Here is a 23,474-nt window from a genome sequence, read left to right as displayed (position 1 = left end):
TGTAGGACTCAACTATGATTCTGTCATAAACTTCTTTGCCTCACGAGTCAAATCTGACACTTGGGTACATCTGCTTTCCCCCAATCTGCAGTAATGAAACATGTAACAATATTCTGCTGGGCCATATCCACCTTCTGAAAATATTCCAGAGGGGTTAGCAACTTTCTTAGCTCTTGATAAGTAGAAAATGATTCCCTCTAACAGTGGAGGACTTGCCTTTGACAATGGCAGTTTGGCAGCCAAAGAAAAGTTAATTCCACTGGTATAAGCCATATCCCTAAAAGCTTCTTCCACCCTGGAAATCTACCTCAAATGTTGACAAGCACCTTAGCAAGCTCATAGGGATCTTAGTTCAGCTGAGATTGTATATAAATATCAGTAGAGCCCCTACATTCCTCATTAGCCACACTCAGAGCAAGTAAAAACACAGATGATGGAATTGGTAATTATGAAGAGACTACTATTTACTAAGAATTGCATTAAATGTTTTACGAATATGAGTTCACTTAATTCCCACAACTCTATTGGAGAATATATTCAAATCCTATTTTACAAATGAGGAAATTGAAGCTCTGAAGCTAAGATGGGCAACCCAGAATGTGTATGTAAAACCCTCTAATGCAATTGAGTAAAATTCCTTTAGAGCCCCTAAAAGTCTTTGAAGAGGCTGCCAAGTGGGAAAGCCACCAACTTCCTGTGAATCCATCACTGGTGGGACAGAAACCACAAAATCCTTGAGAGACTGAAAGCAGATGAATCAGACCAACATAAGAAAAAATATGCAGGAGAGACCTGATGTAAAAAGTTGGCAGCAACTGCAGGAGTACTACAGACTTGAAGGTAGTGGATTCAGAAAACAGGAGGAAGCCCTGGGACAATGGTCACGGCATCTGGTTGTGGTACAGGAACAGGAGCAGGAGTAGGACCATAGACTAATAGTCAGTGATATGACAGAAATAAGTCCAAACACACACACAAATATAGAGGGTAAAACTACCTGTTAAAAGAGAACATCATCCCTAAGCAGTTTAATAAAAGAAAAAAAAATTAAAAAGAGAGAGCATCAGATTGGGTATAAATGAATGGATAAATTAATTAATGAAGTCAAGCTACACAGTTTCTGTAAGATAGGGATGGAAAACATACCAGGTAAGGGCTAACAAAGAGAAAGTAGGTGAAGAAATACTAATTAGACAAAATAGATATGATCCTCTAAGAAGACATATGTCATGACATTTTATGCAGTTGGCAACATAGCTTCAAAGTATAAAATATATAAACAAAGAAATACAAGGAAAAATGGACAAATTCTTGGTCATACTGTGAGAAAATAACACATTAAGTAAAAAAAAAGAACATGAGGATCTGAGTAATACAACAAGCTCATCTAATAGGTATATATAGAACTATACACCCAAGAGAAAATACACCCTTTTAAAATATAAACAGAATATTAATAAAGACCAAATAAGTATAGGCCATTTCAAAAAACACAAATCACATACATTTGTTGAACATAATGCAATACATTAGAAATTGACAATAAAAGGAAAGACAGAAGCACTTTCTAAATAACTCTTAGGTTTGAGAGAAAATGAAAGAGTAAATATCCTATTTAGACATGAACAGTAAGAGTACTATTTCTCAAAATTATAAGATTAGATTGAAGTGGTACTCAGAGGAGATGTATAGCTTTAAATATATCTTTTAAGATAAGAACAACTGAAAATAAATGAGACATAGTTATGTATGTGCAAATAAAAGAAAAAAATTGATCTTGAATGTGATTAAGCCTCTAGATCTAATTACCAATTTATAGGAAATAGAGAATAAAGTGAAACATGTGAAACTATATAGGCATGCAATTGGCAAAATTCACACTATGGGAAATTCTACAAGACAACTTGATTTCTTCAATAAACAAATTCCAGGGACTTGAGGGGTAAGGAGAGATGGAGGAGGTACCTATAGATTAAAGGACATTTAGGCCTTGGCTGGGTGCAGTGGCTCATGCCTGTAATCCCAGCACTTTGGGAGGCTGAGGTGGGCAGATCACCCGAGATCAGGAGTTCAAGATCAGCCTGGCCAACATGGTGAAAAACCATCTCTACTAAAAATACAAAAATTAGCTGGATGTGGTGGCGTGTGCCTGTAATCCCAGCTACTTGGGAGGCTGAGGCAGGAAAATCACTTGAATCTGGGAGGTGGAGGCTGCAGTTAGCCAAGATCATGCCACTGCACTCCAGCCTGGGCAACAGAGTGACACTCCGTCTTTTAAAAAAAAAAAAAAAAAGACATTTAAAAGGCCTATTGAGCAATAACAATGTGTGGACCTTGTTTGTATCCTGATCCAAATAAATAAAATCTACGAGACCATTAAAAATTTGAACACTGACTAGATATGTAATTTTAAGGCATTAGTATTATTGTTAATTTAATTTTTAGGTGTGTGTATATATATATATATATATATATATATATTTTTTTTTTTTTAGAGACAGGGTCCCACTCTATGGCCTAGGCTGGAGTGCAGTGGCTCAATCACAGCTCACCACAGTCTCAAACTCCTGGGCTCCAGCGATCCTCCTGCCTCAGCTAGGACTACAGGTATATGCCACCACACCTGGCTATTTTATTTTTGATTTTTGTAGAGATGGTGAGGTCTCGCTATGTTGCTCAGGCTGGTGTCAAATTCCTGGTCTCAAGCAATCTTCCTGCTTTGACCTCCCAAAGTGCTGAAATTACAGGCATGAGTCACTGAACCTGACCTAGGTGATTATATTTTAAGAGTTCTTAATTTCTACAGATACAAACTGAAAAAAATAAAACAATATGTCCGTGATTTGTTTCAGATAATATCAGAGGGAGAAAGTGGGTATTATATAGACAAAACAAGACTGGTCATAAATTAGTCTGCTGAAACTTCATGACAGGTATATTGGGGGAGGCATTCATTATACCATCCTGACCTCTTTTGTATATGCTTGAAAAGCTTTTTTAAAAAAGAGAAGAAAAGAAGTAAACTCAGCTTTCAACTCAAGAAGCAATAAAAAGAACATAAAACAAAATAAAACAACTTAGGAAGAACTCAGTAATAGAGTAATAGTAAAAATTGGAAAAAGGTAGTTAATCTGTCAAATGTGATAGAAAAAATAGAGAAGATATATAAACAATTGAAATGAAAGTAGAGACATACCTACAGATACAGAGGAGATTAAAACTATAAAGTAAATCTATTTGCAATATTATATTAATAAATTTGGCAATCAGACAAAATGAATAATTTTCTTTCTTTTTCTTCTTCTTCTTCTTTTTTTTTTTTTTTTTTTTTTTTAGGACAGGGTCTCACTCTGTCCCCCAGGCTGGAGTGCTGTGGTGCGATCTTGGCTCACTGCAGCCTCGGCCTTCTGGGCTCAATCGATCCTCCACCTCAGTCCCCCGAGTAGCCAGGACTACAGGCATGTGCTACCATGCCTGGCTAATTTTTTATTTTTTGTAGGGACAGGGATCTTACTATATTGCTCAGGCTGGTCTCCAACTCCTGGGCTCAAGCAATCCTCCTACCTAGGCCTCCCAAAGTGCTGAGATTATAGGTGTGAGCCTCCGTGCCTGGCCAAAATGAACAATTTTCTAAGAAAATATAAATGACCAGAATTGGCTCAAGATATAGAAAATCAAATCTTCAAGAAACCTTTAGAGATAATTTCCATGTTATATCAACTGTACCAGAGCATACAAAAAACGTAAAAAACTGGAACTCTCATACACTGCTGGGGTGTAAAATGATACAAACCATGTTAGAGAACTGTTAGGCACTTTCTCATAAAGTTAAACAAACGGCTTGCCCTCTTCTATTCCTAGGTATTTATCCAAGTGAAATGGAAACATATGTTCACAAGAAGACCTGTATACAAATGTTCAGGGTAGCTTTATTCATAATAGCTAAAAATTTGAGATAACCTAAATTCTCAGCAATACGAGAATAGAAAAACAAATAGTGGTATAATCATATAATTGAATACTACTCAGCAATACAAAGGAAAATCACTAATCAAAGCAAGAACATGAACAAATCTCAAAAAACACTATGTTGAGCAAAAGAATCCAGGCACACACATACACACATAACCATTTTGAGATCCCATTGTAATGAAGTCTAAGAACATGCAAAATTAATCTATGGTGACAGAAGTCAGAAAGTGGTTGCTGGAAGTGGAATGGGGGAAGGATGGATTGACTGGAAAGGGGCACAAGGGAAGTTTCTGGAAAGATGGAATTGTTTTATATGATATTTTTGGTGGTAGATATATGAATGTATATAACTACCAAAACTCAACAAACTAAGCATTTAAGGTGTGTGCATTTTACTGTATATAAATTTTGTTTGCTTTTGAGAAAGAGTCTTACTCTGTCACCCAGTCTGGAGTGCAGTGGCATGATCTTGGCTCACTGCAAGCTCCACCTTGCAGGTTCAAGCAAACCTCGTGCCTCAGCCACCAGAGTAGCTGGGACTACAGGCGTGCGCCACCACGCTTGGCTAATTTTTGGATTGTTAGTAGACACAGGGTTTTGCCATGTTGGCCAGACTGGTCTCAAACTCCTGGCCTCAAGTGATCTGCCCTTCTCGACCTCCCCAAGTGTTGGGATTACAGGCATGAGTCACTGTGCCAGGCCAATTGTATATACATTTTACTTCAAGAAATAACATATTGAAAAATATAACTACATGAGGTGATTGATATGCTAATTAGCTTGACTGTGGTAATCATTTCACAATTTATGCATATATCGAAGTATCACACTGTCTACTTTAAACATTTACAATTTTTTTGTCAATTATACCTCAATAAGGCTGAAAAAGAAAAAAGCTATTGCTCCTTAAGTAGCCAATTTTACATATTCAAAAACAGAAAAAATATGTAAGAAGAAATACACACACAAGGCACAAATGAAAAAGATCAATAAAGTTTAAAAATGAGACTGAGGAAAACATATGCAATATATGTAACTAAGGCTTAATATCCAGAATATATAAACAACTCCTACAAATCAACAAGAAAAATACAACATGAAAGAAGAAAAAATAAGCAAAGGGTATGAACAGGCAATTCATAGAAATGGAAAGAGAAATAGCCAATAACATGCAATATTCAAGACAGGCAAAACTAAAAAGGTCAATAATATCCAGTATTGTCAGTAGTATAGAGAAACATCATCATATTTTGTAGGTAGAGTGGATAAAGAGGCAGACATTTTGGTGTGCAATATTTAATAGTATTTACTCAAACGTGTATACCTTTCAATCTAGCAATTCCTCTTTCAGGTACATAACAGAGAATACTCTCACATGTTTATCATGTACAAGGCTATCTAGTGAGGCATCAATTTCCAATAGCCAGAAATTGGAAAACTGAAATGTCAACCAAAATAGGAATAAACAAGGTAGACTGTATACCATGGAATCCTATGTAACAGTTTTTTAAATGAAGTAGACTTATATACATGGGATACAAAAAAGATCTCAGGCCTGGCGTGGTGGCTCACGCCTGTAATCCTAGCACTTCGGGAGGCCGAGGCGGGCAGATTGCTTGAGCTCAGGAGTTCGAGACCAGCCTGGGCAACAAGGTGAAACCCCATCTCTACTAAAATACAAAAAATTAGTCATGCATGGCAGCGTGTGCCTGTAGTCCCACCTACTTGGGAAACTGAGGCAGGAGAATTGCTTGAACCCAGGAGGCGGAGGTTGCAGTGAGCCGAGATCATGCCACTGCACTCCAGCCTGGGCGACAGAGCGAGACTCCATCTCTTAAAACAAAACAAAACAAAACAAAAAATCTCAAAGTTGTATCACGAAGAGATAAAAGCAAGTTGAAAAACAATATGTGTAGCATGATGACATTTATCTTTAAAAACACAGAAACAGCAATAAAAAATATATGTGTACGTGAAAAAATCTTGAATGATACCCACCAGTCAGATGAAAGTGTTCACCTCTGGATTAGGACTGGCTGGTAAATCAAGGTAGATTTTATCTTTATCTGTATTGTTTGTATTTTTATACGAGAATCTATTCATGTATTACTTGCATAGTTAAAAAGAAATAAATAAATTAGGCAATGCCAAAATATTTAAAGGTATATAAAAACTATATTACTATATGCACACATACACATATGCACAGAAAAACATCTGGTAAAGATAAACACCAAACTTAATAATCATGGTTAAACAAAAGCCTAGCTAAGAGCTTAAAAGGTCTGGGAAATGAGGTATCCACGGGAGGGAGTGGGGATTAAAAAGTTCAGATATATTTCTGAAGGTCCAGAAAGTTGTCTGAATGTATAGGGCTGTCTACATGCTCAGGAAAGACCTAAGAAGCCCTAAATTTTGCATCTCTGGCTGACTTTGAGACTCTGTTCAAGCAGTGAAGGCTAAGGCAGAGTTGTAAAAGTGCCTGAGTGTTGAAGGCATATGCCCAAACACAGACACAAAGCTCTTGGCAAATGGTGGAAGATTTATAGGTTCAAGGCATTTAAGTAACTGAGACCAGTCATCAAGTAACCACTAAATTAACAGAGAAGACACTTCTGTGATGGCAAACTACAGGGAATCCAGTTTACAGAATCAGTCCGGGAAAGTCACTAAACAAACAAAAACAAGTGAGATTTATCCTAGGAATACAAGGTTGGTTTAACATTCAAAAATCAATTAATGCAGTATACCATATCAATAGACTAAAGAACAAAAATAATGTGATCATGTGATCACATCAATAGATGACAAAAAAGCATTTGACAAATACCCATTCATGATAAAAACACTTAACAAACTAGGTGTACAAGGGAACTTCCTCAACCTGGTAGGGCACCTATGAAGAACAAAGACTGAATGCTTTTCCCTTAAGATCAGGAACAAAATAACAACATTCATTCTCACCACTTTTATTCACCATTGTACTGGCACTTCTAGCCAGGACAAGCAGGCAAGAAAAAGAAGTAAAGACATCCAGACTAGAAAGAAAGAAGTAAAAGTATCTCTATTCACAGGTGACATGATCTTATACATAGAAATCCTAAAGCATCTATTTAAAAAGCTATTAGAACTAATAAGTTCTGCAAGTTTGCAGATACAAGATCTACAAAACTCAATAAACAAATTGAAAATGAAATTAAGAAAACAATTGCATTTACAATAGCATTGGAAAGGATAAAATGCTTAGGAATAAATGTAACAAAAGAAGTGTAAAACTTATACTCTGAAAATTAAAAAAAAAATTATCAAAAAATATTGAAAAAGAATTAAATAAAAAGAAAGATATTCCAAGCACAGTCACTCATGCCTATAAACCAGCACTTTGGGAGGTAAAGGCAGGAAGATCGCTTGAGGCCAGGCATTCAAGACCAGCCTGGGCAAGAAAGTGAGACCCGTCTCTACAAAAAAAAATTAAAAATTAACCAAGAGTGGTGGTACATGCCTATAGTCCCAGCTACTTGGGAGGCTGAGGTAGGAAGATTGCTTGAGCCTGGGAGGTTGAGGCTGCAGCCATTGCTTTCCAACCTGGGAAACAGAGCAAGATCCTGTCTCTAAAAAAAAGAAAAAGAGGCTGGGCATGGTGGCTCATGCCTGTAATCCCAGCACTTTGGAAGGCCAAGGTGGGTGGATCACTTGAGGTTAGGAGTTTGAGACCAGCCTGGCCAACATGGTGAAGTCCCATCTCTACTAAAAATACAAAAATCAGCCAGGCGTACTGGCATGTGCCTGTAGTCTCAGCTACTTACTTGGGAGGCTAAGGCAGGAGAATAGCTTGAATCTGGGAAGCAGAGGTTGCAGTGAGCCGAGATCACGCCACTGCACTCCAGCCTGGGCAACAGAGCAAGATTGTCTCAAAAAATAAAATAAAATAAAGATAAAAATAAAAAATTTGAAAAAGAAAAAGAAAGACATCTGATGTTCATACATTGAAAGACTTAATATTGTTAAGATGGCAATACTTCCCAAGTGGATCTACAGATTCAGCGAAATCTCTATAAAAATCCCAGCTGCCTTTTTTGCAGAAATTGACAAGTTGAACCTAATATTCATATGGAAATGAAAGGGACCCAGAATAACCAATACAATCTTGAACAAGAACGAAGTTGGAGGACTCACACTTCCCAATTTCAAAACTTACCACAAAGCTACAGTAATGAAGACATAAGGCGTAAGGCATATAGATCAAAGGAATAGAGACCAGTTGCTTCTTGACAAGTATGCCAAGACAATTCAATGGGGGAAAGGATAGTCTTTTCAACAAACAATGCTGGGATAACTCATATACAGATGCAAAAGAAACTGGACCATTCTTCACATCATATGCAAAAATTAACTCAAAATGGGTCAAAGCCTAAATGTGATATGAAAGGACATTCTTCCAAAAGATATATAACATGAAATGATGTTCAACATCATTAGCCATCAGTGAAATATAAATAAAAACCACAATGAGATATCACTTCGTACCCACTAGGATAGCTATAATTAAAAAGGCATAATAACAAGCAAATCTGATGGCACCCAGGAGTTTGAAAAATAAATAAGTAACAAGTGAAAATGTGGAGATACTGGAACCCTTATATATTGCTGGTGAGAACGTAAAATGATGTCGTTGCTTTGAAAAACAGTGTAATGGTAGTTCTTCAAAAGGTTAAACATGGAGTGACCATATGATCCAGCAATTCTACTCATAGGTATACGCTCAAGAGAAATGAAAACTTGTCTACAGAAAAACATACACAAATGTTCATAGCAGCATTATTCATAATAACCCAAAATGAAAACAACCCAAATGTCTATCAAGGGATGAATGGATAAATAAAAACATGGTATTTCCATACAATGGAAGATTGTTTGGCAATAAAACAGAATTAAGTACTGATACATGCTACAATATAGATGAACTTTGACATTATGCTATGTGAAAGAAGCCAGTCACAAAAGACCACATATTGTATAATTCCATTTATATGAAATGCCCAGAATAGGCAAATCTGCAGAGACAGAGGATTGGTTATTGCCTAGGATGAGAGGTGAGGAACATATATTGAGGGGAAATAAGGAGTGAATGCTAATGGGTATGGATTTCTTTTTGAGGTGATGAAAATATTCTAAAATTTATTGCGGTGATGGTTATACAACTCCTTGTGAACATACTAAAAATGAGTGAAATGTATACTTTAAAAGGGTGAGTGTTACAGTATGTTAATTATATATCTTTTATTCTTTAAAAAAAAAAAGTTAAACAGAGTTACCATATGACCTAGCAATTCCATTCCTAGGTATATACCCAAGATAAATGAAAACCTTTGTCCACATGAAAATTTACACACACAAGTTCATAACAGAGAAAATTGGATATGACTGATGAATGAACAACCAAAATGTGGCATATCCATACAATGGAATATTGTTCAGCAATAAAAAGAAATGAGGCCGGGTATGGTGGCTCACGCCTGGAATCCCAGCACTTTGGGAGGCCGAGGCGGGTGGATCACTTGAGGTCAGGAGTTCAAGACCAGCCTGGCCCACATGGTGAATGAAACCCCATCTCTACTAAAAAATACAAAAATTAGCCAGGCATGGTGGCACATGCTTGTAACCCCAGCTATGGGAGGCTGAGGCAGTAGAACTGCTTGAACCTGGAAGGTGGAGGTTGCAGTGAGCCAAGATCATGCCACTGCACTCCAGCCTGGGCAACAGAGTGAGACTCTCTCTCTCTCAAAAAAAAAAAAAAAAAAAGGAATGAAGTACTGATATATGATGCAACATGGATGAACCTTGAAAATCTTAGGCTAAGCCAGTCACAAAAGACAATATATTGTATGATTACATTTATATGAAATGTAAGTTAAGTGGTTGCCTAGGGCCAGGGAAAGGGGTGGGAATGGGGAGTGACTGCTAATGAATATGGGGCTTCTCCTTGGGATGATAAAATGTTCTAAAATTAGATTATGATGATGATTGTACAACTCTGTGAATATACTAAAATCCACTGATATGTACAGTTTAAATAGGTAATGTTATAGTACGTAAATTATATCTCAATAAAGCTGTTAAATAAAACAACTTGGAACTGAACACCTAAAAGAAGATAAAGAAAGCATAACAGCCTTTAAAAATAGTCTTAGGAAAGCTAAATCTCAAGTGCAAACATAGAACAAAAAGGGTACTTTGAATGACACTCAGAACAAAAAGCTGAATGAGGAAGAAACAGGTCTGCACTTAGTGCCAGCAGTATAATAATGATAAATGACAGAAGTAAAATTCCTCAATTACTATTTTTCCTTCTGCCTTCTCAGTTCCCAAGAGAGAAATGAAGCCCAATATGAGTAAAGAGGTAGTAAGTGTAAACCCAACTGCTTTAATAAGAGTTCAAATATCTTGGACCAGATGAATTATAGCTAAGGGAACATAGAGTAATTTCAAACGAGACTGCTGAAGCTATGTCAACGATCTTTGATGAATCACAGAGAAAGACATTCCAGAAGACTGGGCAGATGCAATTTCAATTTTCAAAACAGGGATAAAAGTTAATTCCATAAATTACCAAACAGTGGGTTTGATAAGTCTAGAGTGGATTATTACACAGACAGCATGCAAGAACCTAGAAAACAGAAGAATAAGCACTAGAAGCCAACCTTGAATTCACCAAGAAAAAGCACTTTAGGCTAAAATCCCTTATTTCTTTTTTGTATTGTTACTAAGCTGGTAGCTATGAGAAATACAGTAGATACGGTATGTCTGGATTTAGCAAGGCATCTGATGAACTATTTTATGATATCCTTAAGAACAAAATTGAGATATAGAGCTGGATGTTAATTTTTGTTAGAGAGATTAATAATCACTTGAAGATCATTCCCAAGGCATGCAGATTACCAGGTCACTATAATGTTAGAAGAAGGTTTCTAATAGCCTACATCACAGGGTTCTTCTAGCCTTAGGAATTTCATCACTTTTCAAATTCAACAACTTGAATGAAGGCATGGAAATTGTGCTGAGGTTTATATGTGACAACATCTGGAAGGGATGGTGAATACTTAAAATGACAGAATCAGGATACTGATTTTAATTATAAATAGTTGGGGTAAAACAAAACAAAACAAAACTAAAACTAAAACTTGCCTGGACCAGATGAAATCAAACCAAGGGCCAGATCCAAATCTCATACCTGAATTAGAGAATGAGCGCAAGGGAAAGAAACAATTTTTCGCTATTTCTGAACTCAGCCTCAAATCTGAATCATACTTACTGTTAGAATGTGATCTCAAATCCCAGTCGAAACACCAACAATACCAACAAGAGTACTAGAAGTTTTTAATCTACAACTGTGACCTTAATTACTCTCTTACCCTCTTTTAGACGATCCCCTTCAGCCTTGGTTTTCTTCTGTCTTTCTGATCCAGCGAGGTCTACAAGATGCAGCTTGGAGCGAAAGCTGCTATTCCTGTGATAATGAAAGGAAGACACAGTGAGAATGGTACACAAGCTTGAGAGTAGCTGAATATCAAAGCTGACCTGTCAGCTCTCATTTTCTTTCAAGTCGGTCAAAATGGCTCCATTAGTCACTTGTGCTCACAATACTGATGTCTGATGATTTGTCAAATCAATTGAAGAAGCAGCCTAATGTTTAACCTTAATAGAATACTAAAAATCTTGACTCTTTAAATTGTAACTTACTTGTCACTTTTCTTTCTTTGCTCTAAGGAGATTGTAAAGATGGCATGAGATCGGGACGACTGGGAGTTCATAGCCGTGGAGGCCACAGTCCTAGAGTTGTTGCCCTGCTCCAAACAGGAAACAGTATCCAAGGCAACTAAAACAGTCTTCTCAGTGAGTCCCACAATCTAATTGCAAGAAAGAGAAAATTCCCTTATGATTTATACTTCAAATGCTTGGTCAGAAATACAGGGATTGGTGGTTTAAAAAAATGCCTTGATATTCTAGTAGAACCTCAAATAGAACAGTCATGGTGATAAGAACTGCTTTAACTGGCAACTCTGTGAAGATAGCTGGAAACCAAGGTCTCCAATCTTCCTGAGGAACTTCAGAAACAAGGGTGCCAGCCAATACTGGAGCTAGAAAAGATCTCAAGATTTTAGGGTAGCAATGGCTACGCACCTTCCAAGGAACCCCAAGTGAAGTTAATTCTGGTCCCAAGGAGAGCAAGTACAACACAAACAGCGATGGCATTTCTCTTTGTTACTTTCACCTCTATCTGACCCCATGCTCCTCTCCGTACCTCTGATTCATTTTAAACCTCATTTTCACTAGAGGAAATAGCATGGTACAGTTTCCACTGGATTAGGAAGCCAGGAAAACAGGGCCCCAGGCTTAGTACTGTATTTACCTGGGAGAACTTATACAAGTTGAATCTCTTGGAGCCTCTGAGGTGATTGTACTAGATGCTTATGAAGTCTTTTCTAGCTCCAATATGCTATAATTTTATTACTTCATAGCTCCCAAACTTACTTCTGTGGCCCTAATTTCTAGTCTTTTATTTCTAATGATCTACCTTACCACTTACACTTTGAAATCAGTCAATTATAAACCAAATTCATCTTCCTCCCACAAACACTAATTCTCTCTACTATAATACTTCTTCATTTCTATTAATCTTGTCTCATATTCTCAAAAACTCACATCGCCTTCAACTTCTCCCACTCCTCCATATCCCATCTATCACCAACTACTAGTCATTCTCCTCTTGAATCCATCACTTCCTTTTCCTTTACACATCTACTTGCCTAGTTCAGGCCCATATTACTTCACACCTAAAAAATATGCAACAGTTTCCCCAATTGGTCTTCCTCATCCTAGTCTTTCTCCTTTTCAATCCATTTCTGTTTGGTTTTCCTAAAATGTCGCCAATCTACTAAGCCCTGCGCTAGATAATGAAGATACAAAGAGATTTCAAAGTACTCCCCTGACCTCCAGGTTAGGGTGAATTCCTTATAAGAATGAATTCACATATCACTTGTAACAGAGTTGGAGAGATACACATGTAAGATAAAAACTTGGTAAAAGTAGCCACAGTAATCCCTCACTCAGAAATTTTACATAGTTTATATATGGTTCACAGGGATAGAAACTAAGCTCTTTAGCCCAGCTTCATAATCTGGTCCTAACATATCTCCTGTTACTTCCCAGCTCAAATCCTCTAATCCAGACAGACTTGTGTAGTCTTATTACCCTCAGGTGTATATTTTCTGCTTTCCTGCTAAAGCTATTCCTTACCATAGGAATATCCTTATTTTGTCTACTTACTTAAAGCCTATCCATCCCATCTGAAGAGTGTTTACAAACTCTTCCTTACCAATTTGTGTCAGGAACTCATACTTCTCTGTATTGCAAATCTCACCTCAAACAACTCTTAGGACTTAATTCCTGCCTTAACATGGGGCATATAAAAGATCTTGAAACAGGGTCAAGTGCTGGCTCAGTACAATGGCATGTATTTTGTCCAGGTTTCTTATCCTCACTATCCAAATCATCTTTGCATATTCCAAGCTTATCAGGGCTGATCCTTTAAACTTTGCATTAGTAGCTGGCTAACAACTTAATGACCCAGAAAAAAAAAATCAGGAGCACAGGCACCTGTCCCTCACTGGTACCCCAAATCTTCAACTTTCTCTTTTTTTCTTTGTGCAAGAGAAGGGAAGGAGAACAGGAGTAAGATATTATTCCAAGTTTTCCCAAAGTACTACCTAGTCTCATCTACTTCCAGCCTCCGATTTTCCCACTCCTGAATACTCAAGCTCTGCCTGTTTTCAACACTGGCTTCTGGATTTGGCTCACTCCCACATAGGAAACTCTCAATTTTGCCTCACATTTTCTGTTCAGTTCTAGCTCCTCATCTTGCATCTATACCATCTGACAGAAGATGCTCAAATAAGCTATCTCTTCTTCCTATGATACTTACATGTTTTAAAAATTATATATTGTTTAACTTTTCAATTTTAAAAATATCATCCCAAAGCCCAGCAAAATGTCTATTACAGTGCTGTCCAATAGAATTTTCTATTGGATATAGATATGTTCAATCATATCCATGCATTAGTAGCTGGCTAACAATGACCCAGAAGAAAATACATGGATATGTTCTGTATCTATCTGTGCTCTCCAACATGGCTACCACTAGCCATATGCAGCTATCGAGTACTTCATATGTGGCTAGTGTGCCTGAGGAAATGAATTTTTAAAATTTTATTCAATTTTAATTCATTTAAATTTAAATAGCCACTTGTTGCTAGTGGCTAATATACTGGACTGCTCAGCCTTAGAACTCTGTAAATAATATTTAATTGATATTAGCATTCCTCTAGGTAACAGGAAGTTGATAAAACTGAACATGAGTCTTTCCTTGCTTCCCCACAAGAGCTCCCACCTAGAAATTTTAGATTAACAAAGGGACTTAGGACCACACAAAACCTGACTGAGATGATAGTAGTCATTTAAAACCACAGTGGCAGATAAAAGGGATGTGAACTTTAGTATTATAATTGCCAAAATTTTTTAATAACACCAAATGAGAGACAAACACACCTTTATGCCTTCCTTAGGATCCTCCCGTATATTTATTTGAGCTTTCTCACGAGATGGGCATAGAAGATCCAAAATTTCTTCATTGTAAATCTGATATTGTTGAAAATAAAGTGGCAAAAACAAGATGTTAACAGTGGTAATCTCTGGGTGGTGAGATCATAGGTAATTTTAAAAATTATTTGTGACTTTCTATATTTAAACATTTGTTCATAATGAACATGTATTACTTGTAGAATTAAGAAAAGGACCATAACCCTATAGGTAATCACTTGATGTTTTATAAGAATGAATTCACATATCACGTGTAGCAAAACTGAGATTGCTCTCTTAAGACAGAGTCTCTTAGGAACAGCAGACACATGAAAAGTTACATGGCCACGCAAATTCAGTTCTTTGATGGCATCATAATAGCATTACATTCACCCATTCTGTTAAAATGTGAATAACAGGTACATAGATGGGGGTGGATGGAAAAGGAAGAAGTGGCAGCTAATATTTCAATATGAAACAGAATTTTAAGTACTTAGAACAGTGTTTAGCACATATAAGCACTACATTTGTTTGCTATTACTACTATTGCTATTATTTAACATACCAGGATCTGGAGTTATTTTGATATTCAATTATGTTGGCCACAACTAGGTTAATCAAGAGACTCGAGAAGGCTAATCTAGCTGAACACAGTCACTCACGCCTATAATCCCAGCACTTTGGGAAGCCAAAATGGGAGGATCACTTGAGCCCAGGGGTCTGTCAGCAGCCTGGGCAACATAGTGAGACCCCACCTCTACAAAAATTTAAAAATTAGCCAGGCGAAGTGGCACACGCTTGTAGTCCCAGCTGCTTGGAAGGCTGAGGTGGGGTGGGAGGATCGCTTGAGCAGGAGCTGGAGGCTGCAGTGAGCTATGATTTTGCCACTGCACTCTAGCCTGTGAGAGAGTGGGACTCTTTCTCAAAATAAATAAATAAATAGAATTAAAAACTGCCTTTAAGGTCTCACTCTGGGGCTCAAGCAATCCTTCCACCCTGCCTCAGCCTCCTGAGCAGCTGGGACTGCGGGCATGCACCACCTCGCCTGGCTAATCTTTAAAGTTTTTGTAGAGACAAGGTCTCACTATGTTGCCCAGGCTGGTCTCAGACCCTGGGTTGAAGTGATCCTCCCACCCTGGCCTCCCAAAGTGCTGGGATTACAGGCGTGAACCACCGGGCCTGGCCAAGAAGGCTAATCTTAATGATGTAATCCCCTGTCTTCCAGTTCTACATCTCTTTACCTGTTCACATGTTGAGATTGAACTTCAGGATTAAGTATTCACATGCTTAAATTATATAAGTTTAATTATTACCCCCTAAAGGATAAGACATCACTGCTATGGAACCAACTAGCTAGCTTCCCAGAAGCCATCAGTTCCCTAAAGATGTGTTTTTGATGTTATGAAGTTAGATAAAATTGGCCAGTCTACAACTATACTAATATACACTAGAACACAAACTCCCATAAGGGCTAGAATTTTTGTTTTGTTCACTGATATATACCAAGTACCTCATATACCCAAGTACCTAGAATTGGGCCTGGCACATGGTAGGTTCTCAATAAATATCTGTTTAATAAACACACTCTATCACCGCTTATACAGCTCAATATTTCAGCTGGTTTTTATAACATTCTTCATGAGGCAACAGCATTATCATTTAAGTCTCAAACAGTAAAGGGAAATCAAACACTCTTCTGCAGACTATACAGGTAATCAGTAACAGAGGCCAAACTGGAATTAAAGAATTCCTATCATCCTTTTATATGGCAATGCCAATTCCTCCAACAATCAAATTAAACAGACTATTCTAACACCAAGGAAAGAATTGGGTGGGAGCCAGATCCAACTGAGTCAGTAAGTTTTCTCTATCAATTAATTAAAATGCAACTTACTAATTTAAGTCATGTCAGGAAAAACTTGATTTGGATTTATTTTTCAACCCAAAGACAATTTCGAATTCAGAATAATTAAACATAAATTGCTTACCTCTAAGTAAGACACTTTCAGAGTAAATTCAAAGTCACTCTTTTTATCAATTTCTTTGAAGAGCAGTTGTATTACCCTAGGAATAACCCCAACTGTTGGTTCATTCTCTTGCTCTGCAGTGTATGCACCTCCCATCGAATAGGTTTTTCCAGAGCCAGTCTGCCCATAGGCCAGGACCGTTGCATTATATCCTGGCAAAATAGACGTCACACGCATAGTGGTGTTTAAACATTTTCATCTAATCAATATACTCCATTTCCTTCAGCAATTATTTGTAATAAAACTGAGATTGCTCTCTTAATACAGTCTCTTAAGAATGGCAGATACAAAGAAAAGTTCTGTGGGTACCATGACCTTGCACTACTCAAAATAAGCAAAAAACAAACAAAAAACAAAACCCAACCCTAAAATGTGTCCCCCTAGTGATAGCCCTTAGAAGCTAGGAAATCAAACACTTAAAAGATATGACTGACTAAATGAAGGTGGCCAAGCCACTGTCAAAAGCCATTTGGAGCTTGAAAATTCTGTCTTCCTACCTTAAGCAATTTTAAATTACAGAAATTAAATTAAAGAAAAAGAAAGGATTCTGGCATGTATTTTCTTGATTAACAGTACCGTCAGTGAAAGCATCTACTTCATATCTGAACTCTCAGAATGCATTTGGACTATATTATCAGGCTCCTTACAGAAATATCATCATTTAAGCATAATTTGATGTGATATATGCCTTTGCTTTTATTGAGAATTGATAAAGAATCATCCATTAATGAGCCGGGTTCCATGACTCATGCCTGTAATTCCAGCACTCTGGGAAGCCGGATTGCTTTAGCTCAGGAGTTTAACATTAGACTGGGCAACATGGTGAAACCCTGTCTCTACTAAAAATACAAAAATTAGCAGGGTATGGTGGCAGGTGCCTATAATCCCAGCTACTTTGGAGGCTGAGGCAGGAGAATCACCTGAGCCTGGGAGGCAGAGGTTACAGTGAGCCTTGATCAAGCCACTGCACTCCAGCCTAGGTGACAGAGCGGACCCTGTCTCAAAAAAAAAAAAAAAAAAAAGAATCATTTATTCAAAGATGTTCACAATATAGTTAACTGAAAAAAGCAGCTTAAAAATAATTGTTAAATATCAGTGTATGGATAGGAAAAGATCAAAAGTATATAAATTATTAATTATTTTGATGTTTATCTCTGAGAAATAGGATGGTAAATTTTTTTTTTTTTTGAGATGGAGTCTCGCTCTGTCGCCCAGGCTGGAGTGCAGTGGTGCGATCTCGGCTAACTACAACCTCCACCTCCCAGATTCAAGCGATTCTCCTGCCTCAGTCTCCCGAGTAGCTGGGATTACAGGCACGTGCCACCACGCCCAGCTAATTTTTTGTATTTTTAGTAGAGACGGGGTTTCACCGTGTTAGCCAGGATGGTCTTGATCTCCTGACCTTGTAATCCACCCGTCTCGGCCTCTCAAAGTGCTGGGATTACAGGCGTGAGCCACCGCACCAAGCCATAGGATGGTAAATTTTTTGTGTTTTCTTTTCCCCCGTTTGTATTTTTTAAATTATTAAATAGAAGGCACTATTGAACAGAGGCTGTGTTTTTCGTTATCACTTATGTTATCAGTACTGTTTGCAGAAAGACCCATAAAATATGTTTCTGTTTGAGTTTATTGGCCAGGTGCGGTGGCTCACGCCTGCAATCCCAGCATTTTGGGAGGCCAAGGCGGGCAGATCGCTTGAGGTCAGAGTTTGAAACCAGCCTGGCCAACATGGCAAAACCCTATCTGTACTAAAAACACAAAAATTAGCTGGGTGTGATGGTGGGCGCCTGTGGTCCCAGCTACTCGGGAGGCTGAGGCAGGAGAATTGCTTGAACCCAGGAGGCGGAGGTTGCAGTGAACCGAGATCGTGCCACTGCACTTCAGCCTGGGCCACCAAGGGAGATTCGGTTTCAAAAAAAAGTATATTTCTGTTTGGGCTTAGTTCTGGTAAAAATGTTTATTTTGTAGATTAGTTTTTATATTTTCTCTTGTCAGATAATCCAAATTACTAGTTACTCAGCACTCCCCCTCCCCATTTTTTTGAGACAAGGTCTCACTCTGTCACCCAGGCTGCAGCACAGTGTGTGCAATCACAGCTCCGCCTCCCCGGCCCAAGCGATCCTCCCAACTGAGCCTCCAGGGTAGCTAGGACTACAGGCAAACGCCACTATGTCCAGCTAATTTTTTTGTATTTTTTGGTAGAGACGAGTTTCGCCATATTGGCCAGGCTGGTTTCGAGCTCCTGACCTCAAACGATCTGCCCATCTCAGCCTCCCAAAGTGCTGAGATTACAGGCTTGAGCGACCATGCCCAGCGGGCATTTTCGTTTTATCCTGTAAATTCAAAGTTTGGATTGAAGCTAGAGGAAGAGAAACAACCGTAGCAAGATTTTATAAAGAAACAATTAGACAATAGACAGGTTATTCTTACTTTAACTTCAATTGTTACAGTTGTGTGCCATATAATAGCATTTCAATCATGTGGAATGTATATACGATGGTGAAAAATTCCTGTTGCTTATTGACTTAGCCATTATAATATTGCAGTGCAACATGTTACATGTTTGTGTTGATGCTGGGGTAAAGAAACCTACTTCACTGCTAGTCATATAAAAGTACAGCACATCCAACTATGTACAGTATGTAACGCTTCATAATAATAAATGATTGTTACTAGTTTATGTGTTTAGTATACTATACCATACTTTTTATCAGTTTTAAGAGTATACTCCTTCTATTTATGATAAATAAAGTTAACTGTAAAACAGCCTCAGGCAGGTCCTTCAGGAGGTATTCCAGAAGAAAGTATTGTTGTCATAGGAGATGACAGCTCTATGGATGTTATTGTCCCTGAAGACTTTCCAGTAGGACAAGACGTGGAGGTGGAAGACAGTGATACTGAAGATCCTGGCCCTGGGTGGGCCTAGGCTAATGTGTATGTTTGTGTCTTAGTTTTTAACAAAAAGTTTAAAAAGTAAAAATATATATATTTTTTAAAAAGAAAAAAGCTTACAGAATAAAGATGCAGAGTGAAAATGTTTATTCCACTGTGCAATGTATTTGTGTTTTAAGCTAAGTATTATTACAAAGAAGTCAAAAAGATTTAAAAAATTAAAGTTTATGAAGTAAAAAAGTTATAATAAGTGAAGGTTAATTTATTACTGAAGAAAGACACAATGTTTAATAAATTTAGTGTAACCTAAGTATCCAGTGTTTATAAAGTCTACAGTAGTATACAATAATGTCTTAGGCCCTTACATTCACTCACCACTCATCACTGACTCACTCAGAGCAACTTCCAGTCCTACAAACTCCATTCACGGTAATTGCCCTATACAGGTGTATCACTTTTTACCTTTCATATCGTATTTTTACTTCATCTTTTCTATGCTTAGATCACAAATATTTTCCATGATGTTACAACTGCCTACAGTATTCAGTACAGTAACACGCTTTGCAGGTTTGTAGCCTAGGAGCAGTAGGCTCAGGTGTATAGGAGGCTATACTATCTAGGTTGGTATACATGCACTCTACGACGTTCATACAATGACAAAACCGCCTAATAATGCACTTCTCAGAAGGTATCCCTGTTGTTAACTGATGAATAATTATAACTTGCTACTTAATTGCACGGTAGTAGCTTCTAAAACTATAAGCATGGCACCTAAAAGGAACTACAAATGCAAATTTACTTCAAGGTGAAAAAAATAATGACCTTAGGGAAGTCTGTCCCTTATTAGTGTGGCAGACATGTTGTCAAGGAACACAAAGCAAGCTTTCTCTGTTAAATGATCATCATATTTATGTTAAAGCTGTTATCTGCTATTTACCAAGATAATTTTGCAGTCTGAAGGAAAAAACCCTTTAAACTTTGAAACAATGTTTTAATCTAAATGAAAACTTTGAAGTTTTGAAAAAACTTGTTGGTCTAAATGAAGGATCATAAGAAGATGCTAAATTGAGATTTTCACTGTAATAGATTGCTGGTATCAGCTGGCATGACTATGGGGCAAGAGAATAACATTCCATAATTTTCTGCAATATCACAGATATGTGCAGATAGCAATAACTTGGGAAACGAGGTTTTAGTAGTTTTTACAAAATACTCAGGGCTCTGTGGTACCAGGAGTTCAGAGTACAAGACGGTGCTGTTGAGCTGACTATAAAAAATAATTGGCTTTGTTTTTGCAACCGAGGGCAATGTTAAGCAAACACATGTATATTGGAATCACTTTCTACTTCATGTTGCCTTTAAAGAACATAATTTAATTCTATCAGTTTCCCAAGTTAAGAATATAAAAGTAGAACTGTGGTGCTCTTACTAAGCTGTGGAGGTATAGCCTGAGGAATCTGACCAGATAGTGAAGGGTCTGAAAACCATATTGTTTCAGGAATGGCTAAAGGAAAGGCGGGGATAATTGAAGAGAATTAGGTAGAAACACTTAACGGCTTTCCAAATACTGTATGTAAAAAGGAAAAAGATTATAGTGGAGAAGCCCAGCAGATTAACACCTTAATCAAATGATCAAAATGAACATCAGTAGTAATAGAATAAATCAAAATCATGTGCTGCCCAATAGGCTTCAGTGAGAAGAAAACAGCACCACTTCTGTGACATTCCTGCTAAAAGATACACAACCTGAATCTAATCATAAGTAAACACCAGACAAAACAATATGGAGAAAAGGTTTACAAAATAATTGGCCTGTAATCTTCAAAGTGTCAAAATCATAAAAGTCAAAAAAAGACTAAAGAATGTCAAAATCATAAAAGTCAAACAAAGACTAAAGAACTGTTTTAGAATGGAGACTAAAGAGACAGCAAAACTAAATAAAACGTGATTTTGAACTAGATCTTTTTGCCATAAAATATTTACTGGGACAATTGGTGAAACTTGAATGGGGTTTCAGGAATAGATGGTAGTAATGTAGCAGTGAAAATTTTATTGTTTTGATGGTTGTATTGTGGTAACTTAGAAGAAAGTCCTTTTTTGTAGGAAATATACACTAAAGTATGAGGGGTTATCAGGCCAACGACTCATCTCAAATGGTTCAGCGAAAAAATGTTTTTTATGCTGTTCTTGCAACGTTCTATACGTTTGAATTATTGCATTAATATCTTAAAATTTTGAAACAAAAAATTTCAGTGTTCCTTGAGCCATATCATTAAACAAAAAAACGTGAAAAAATATGTGAATAGCTGTTGCCTAGAAGGCTTCTAAAGGGATGAACTAACATCACTGGGTAGAAATTACCAGGAAGCAAATTTCATCTCAATATAAAGATCTTTATAACATAATTAGACTTGTCCAAAACCCAAATCTCAACTGTGAGTCAGTGAGTTCCCTGTCAAAAAAATTTTAGACACTGGCAGTTCACTTAACAGATATTGTTAGAACGCATTTTTCTTTGGATGAAAAACAAACTAGGTGATATACAAATGTCTCTTTCAACTTTAAGGCACTAGCATGCCATAATTCTACTTTTTTTAAATGAACCTCTGTTTTGAATCTGGAATAACCACTGTATTAGAATAATAATTAGACATCTCTCAGGCACTGCTCCCTTCTTTAGAACCCTGCTATGGTCTTCAACAGCATTAAAGACTTGGCTTCCCCAATAAAGATTATTAACTGGTCATAGTATTCAGAGGCTTTAGGCACTCCCCTTCTCCACCTAAAAGAAGTATATTCATTATTCAAGACCCATCTCAAAGTTTTCCCACTCTGTGAAATTCACCCCAAATTCCCCAAGCAGAGTTAGAGCCATCCTTTTGTTTTTCATACCACTTTGTATGAGAGCAGAGCTATTACTTCCATAGGACTGACTCTGTTGTATATTTTTAACTTGAAAAATTTTTCTTCTAAAAGATAGGTACAAAAAAATTTTAAAATTTTTATATATTCAAAATTATTTATGTAGTCATCTATCTCCATTCCTACCCCCTGGACTTTGAACTCCTTCAGGGCCTCGAAGCTATATTATTTATCACCTGAATCCCTCAACAAGCTTTGCAGTGCCTGAGCCTCAAGTAGGTTGGCACACTTATCACCATCAGCAACCACTACAGAGTTTATAATCTAATGAAGTTCCAGGATAAACACAAACATATACAAGTCAAAGATGAACAGAACCACATAAAGCAAATACAGAATAAAGCTAGCTTCAAGGGTACAGAGACTTTCACAAATGTTATTAGGCTAAGGGCTTCTTGAAGGCAGGAATCATGATTCATCCATTCCTGTATTTGCAGTGCCCAAGCACAGTGCTTGGCACATAGTATATGCTCAAGGAATATATATGTTATGTTCCAGGAATCAAATCGCCTCACCTTTAAATACACCTTTTATGAGTGGCGCTACTGCTGTATTGAAGACTTCTTCCTGTTCAGTAGAGGGATCAAAGACAAAATCGTAGGTGAAGGATTTATCTGTACCAACCACCACCTAGAGAAGGCAAGGGACAAGGCGTAAGGTTAAAAATGAAAGGCAAGACCACATCCCTCGTTACCATTGGCCCCAGCTGTTCAGACACAGACTCTGGACTCTGCTACGCACCTGAGGCTCTCCGGGCACGAAGGAAAGGCACATCTGGCAGCCCTCGCTAATCTCTTTGGGGACCAGAGGGCGACAACGCAGCGCCACTCTTACAGGAATTCCCTTCACCTCTTCCTTCATGATCCTATCTCAGCACCGTCTCTGCGAGGGGGAAAAAGAAGGCTCGCTGATGAATGTTAGTAGGTCAGCAGGGGTGGGAGGGCGTCCTCCCCGGTTCCGACCCTCCTCAGCGGGAACACTGCCTTGGGAGATTCAGACTTGGCCAGGGCTGGACCGCCCGTCAGC

General features: G+C 37.7%; 1 protein-coding gene across 1 annotated transcript in view; it reads right to left on the bottom strand.

The window, feature by feature from the left end:
* Nucleotides 1-23,474, bottom strand: part of KIF4A (kinesin family member 4A) — a 122,219-nt gene that overhangs the window by 98,426 nt on the left and 319 nt on the right. The window contains exons 2-7 of the mRNA XM_054470746.2: nt 23,190-23,330; nt 22,964-23,078; nt 16,596-16,786; nt 14,578-14,667; nt 11,713-11,879; nt 11,385-11,479 (exon numbers count right to left, since the gene is read on the bottom strand). Of these exons, the coding sequence (XP_054326721.1) occupies nt 11,385-11,479; nt 11,713-11,879; nt 14,578-14,667; nt 16,596-16,786; nt 22,964-23,078; nt 23,190-23,309 (778 nt within the window). The 5' untranslated portion in view covers nt 23,310-23,330. The remainder of the gene's footprint in view (nt 1-11,384; nt 11,480-11,712; nt 11,880-14,577; nt 14,668-16,595; nt 16,787-22,963; nt 23,079-23,189; nt 23,331-23,474) is intronic.

This window comes from Pongo pygmaeus, chromosome X, assembly GCF_028885625.2.
Source record: "Pongo pygmaeus isolate AG05252 chromosome X, NHGRI_mPonPyg2-v2.0_pri, whole genome shotgun sequence".
In the NCBI taxonomy this organism is placed as follows: Eukaryota; Metazoa; Chordata; class Mammalia; order Primates; family Hominidae; genus Pongo; species Pongo pygmaeus.
This window is presented reverse-complemented; position numbering and strand designations above follow the sequence as displayed.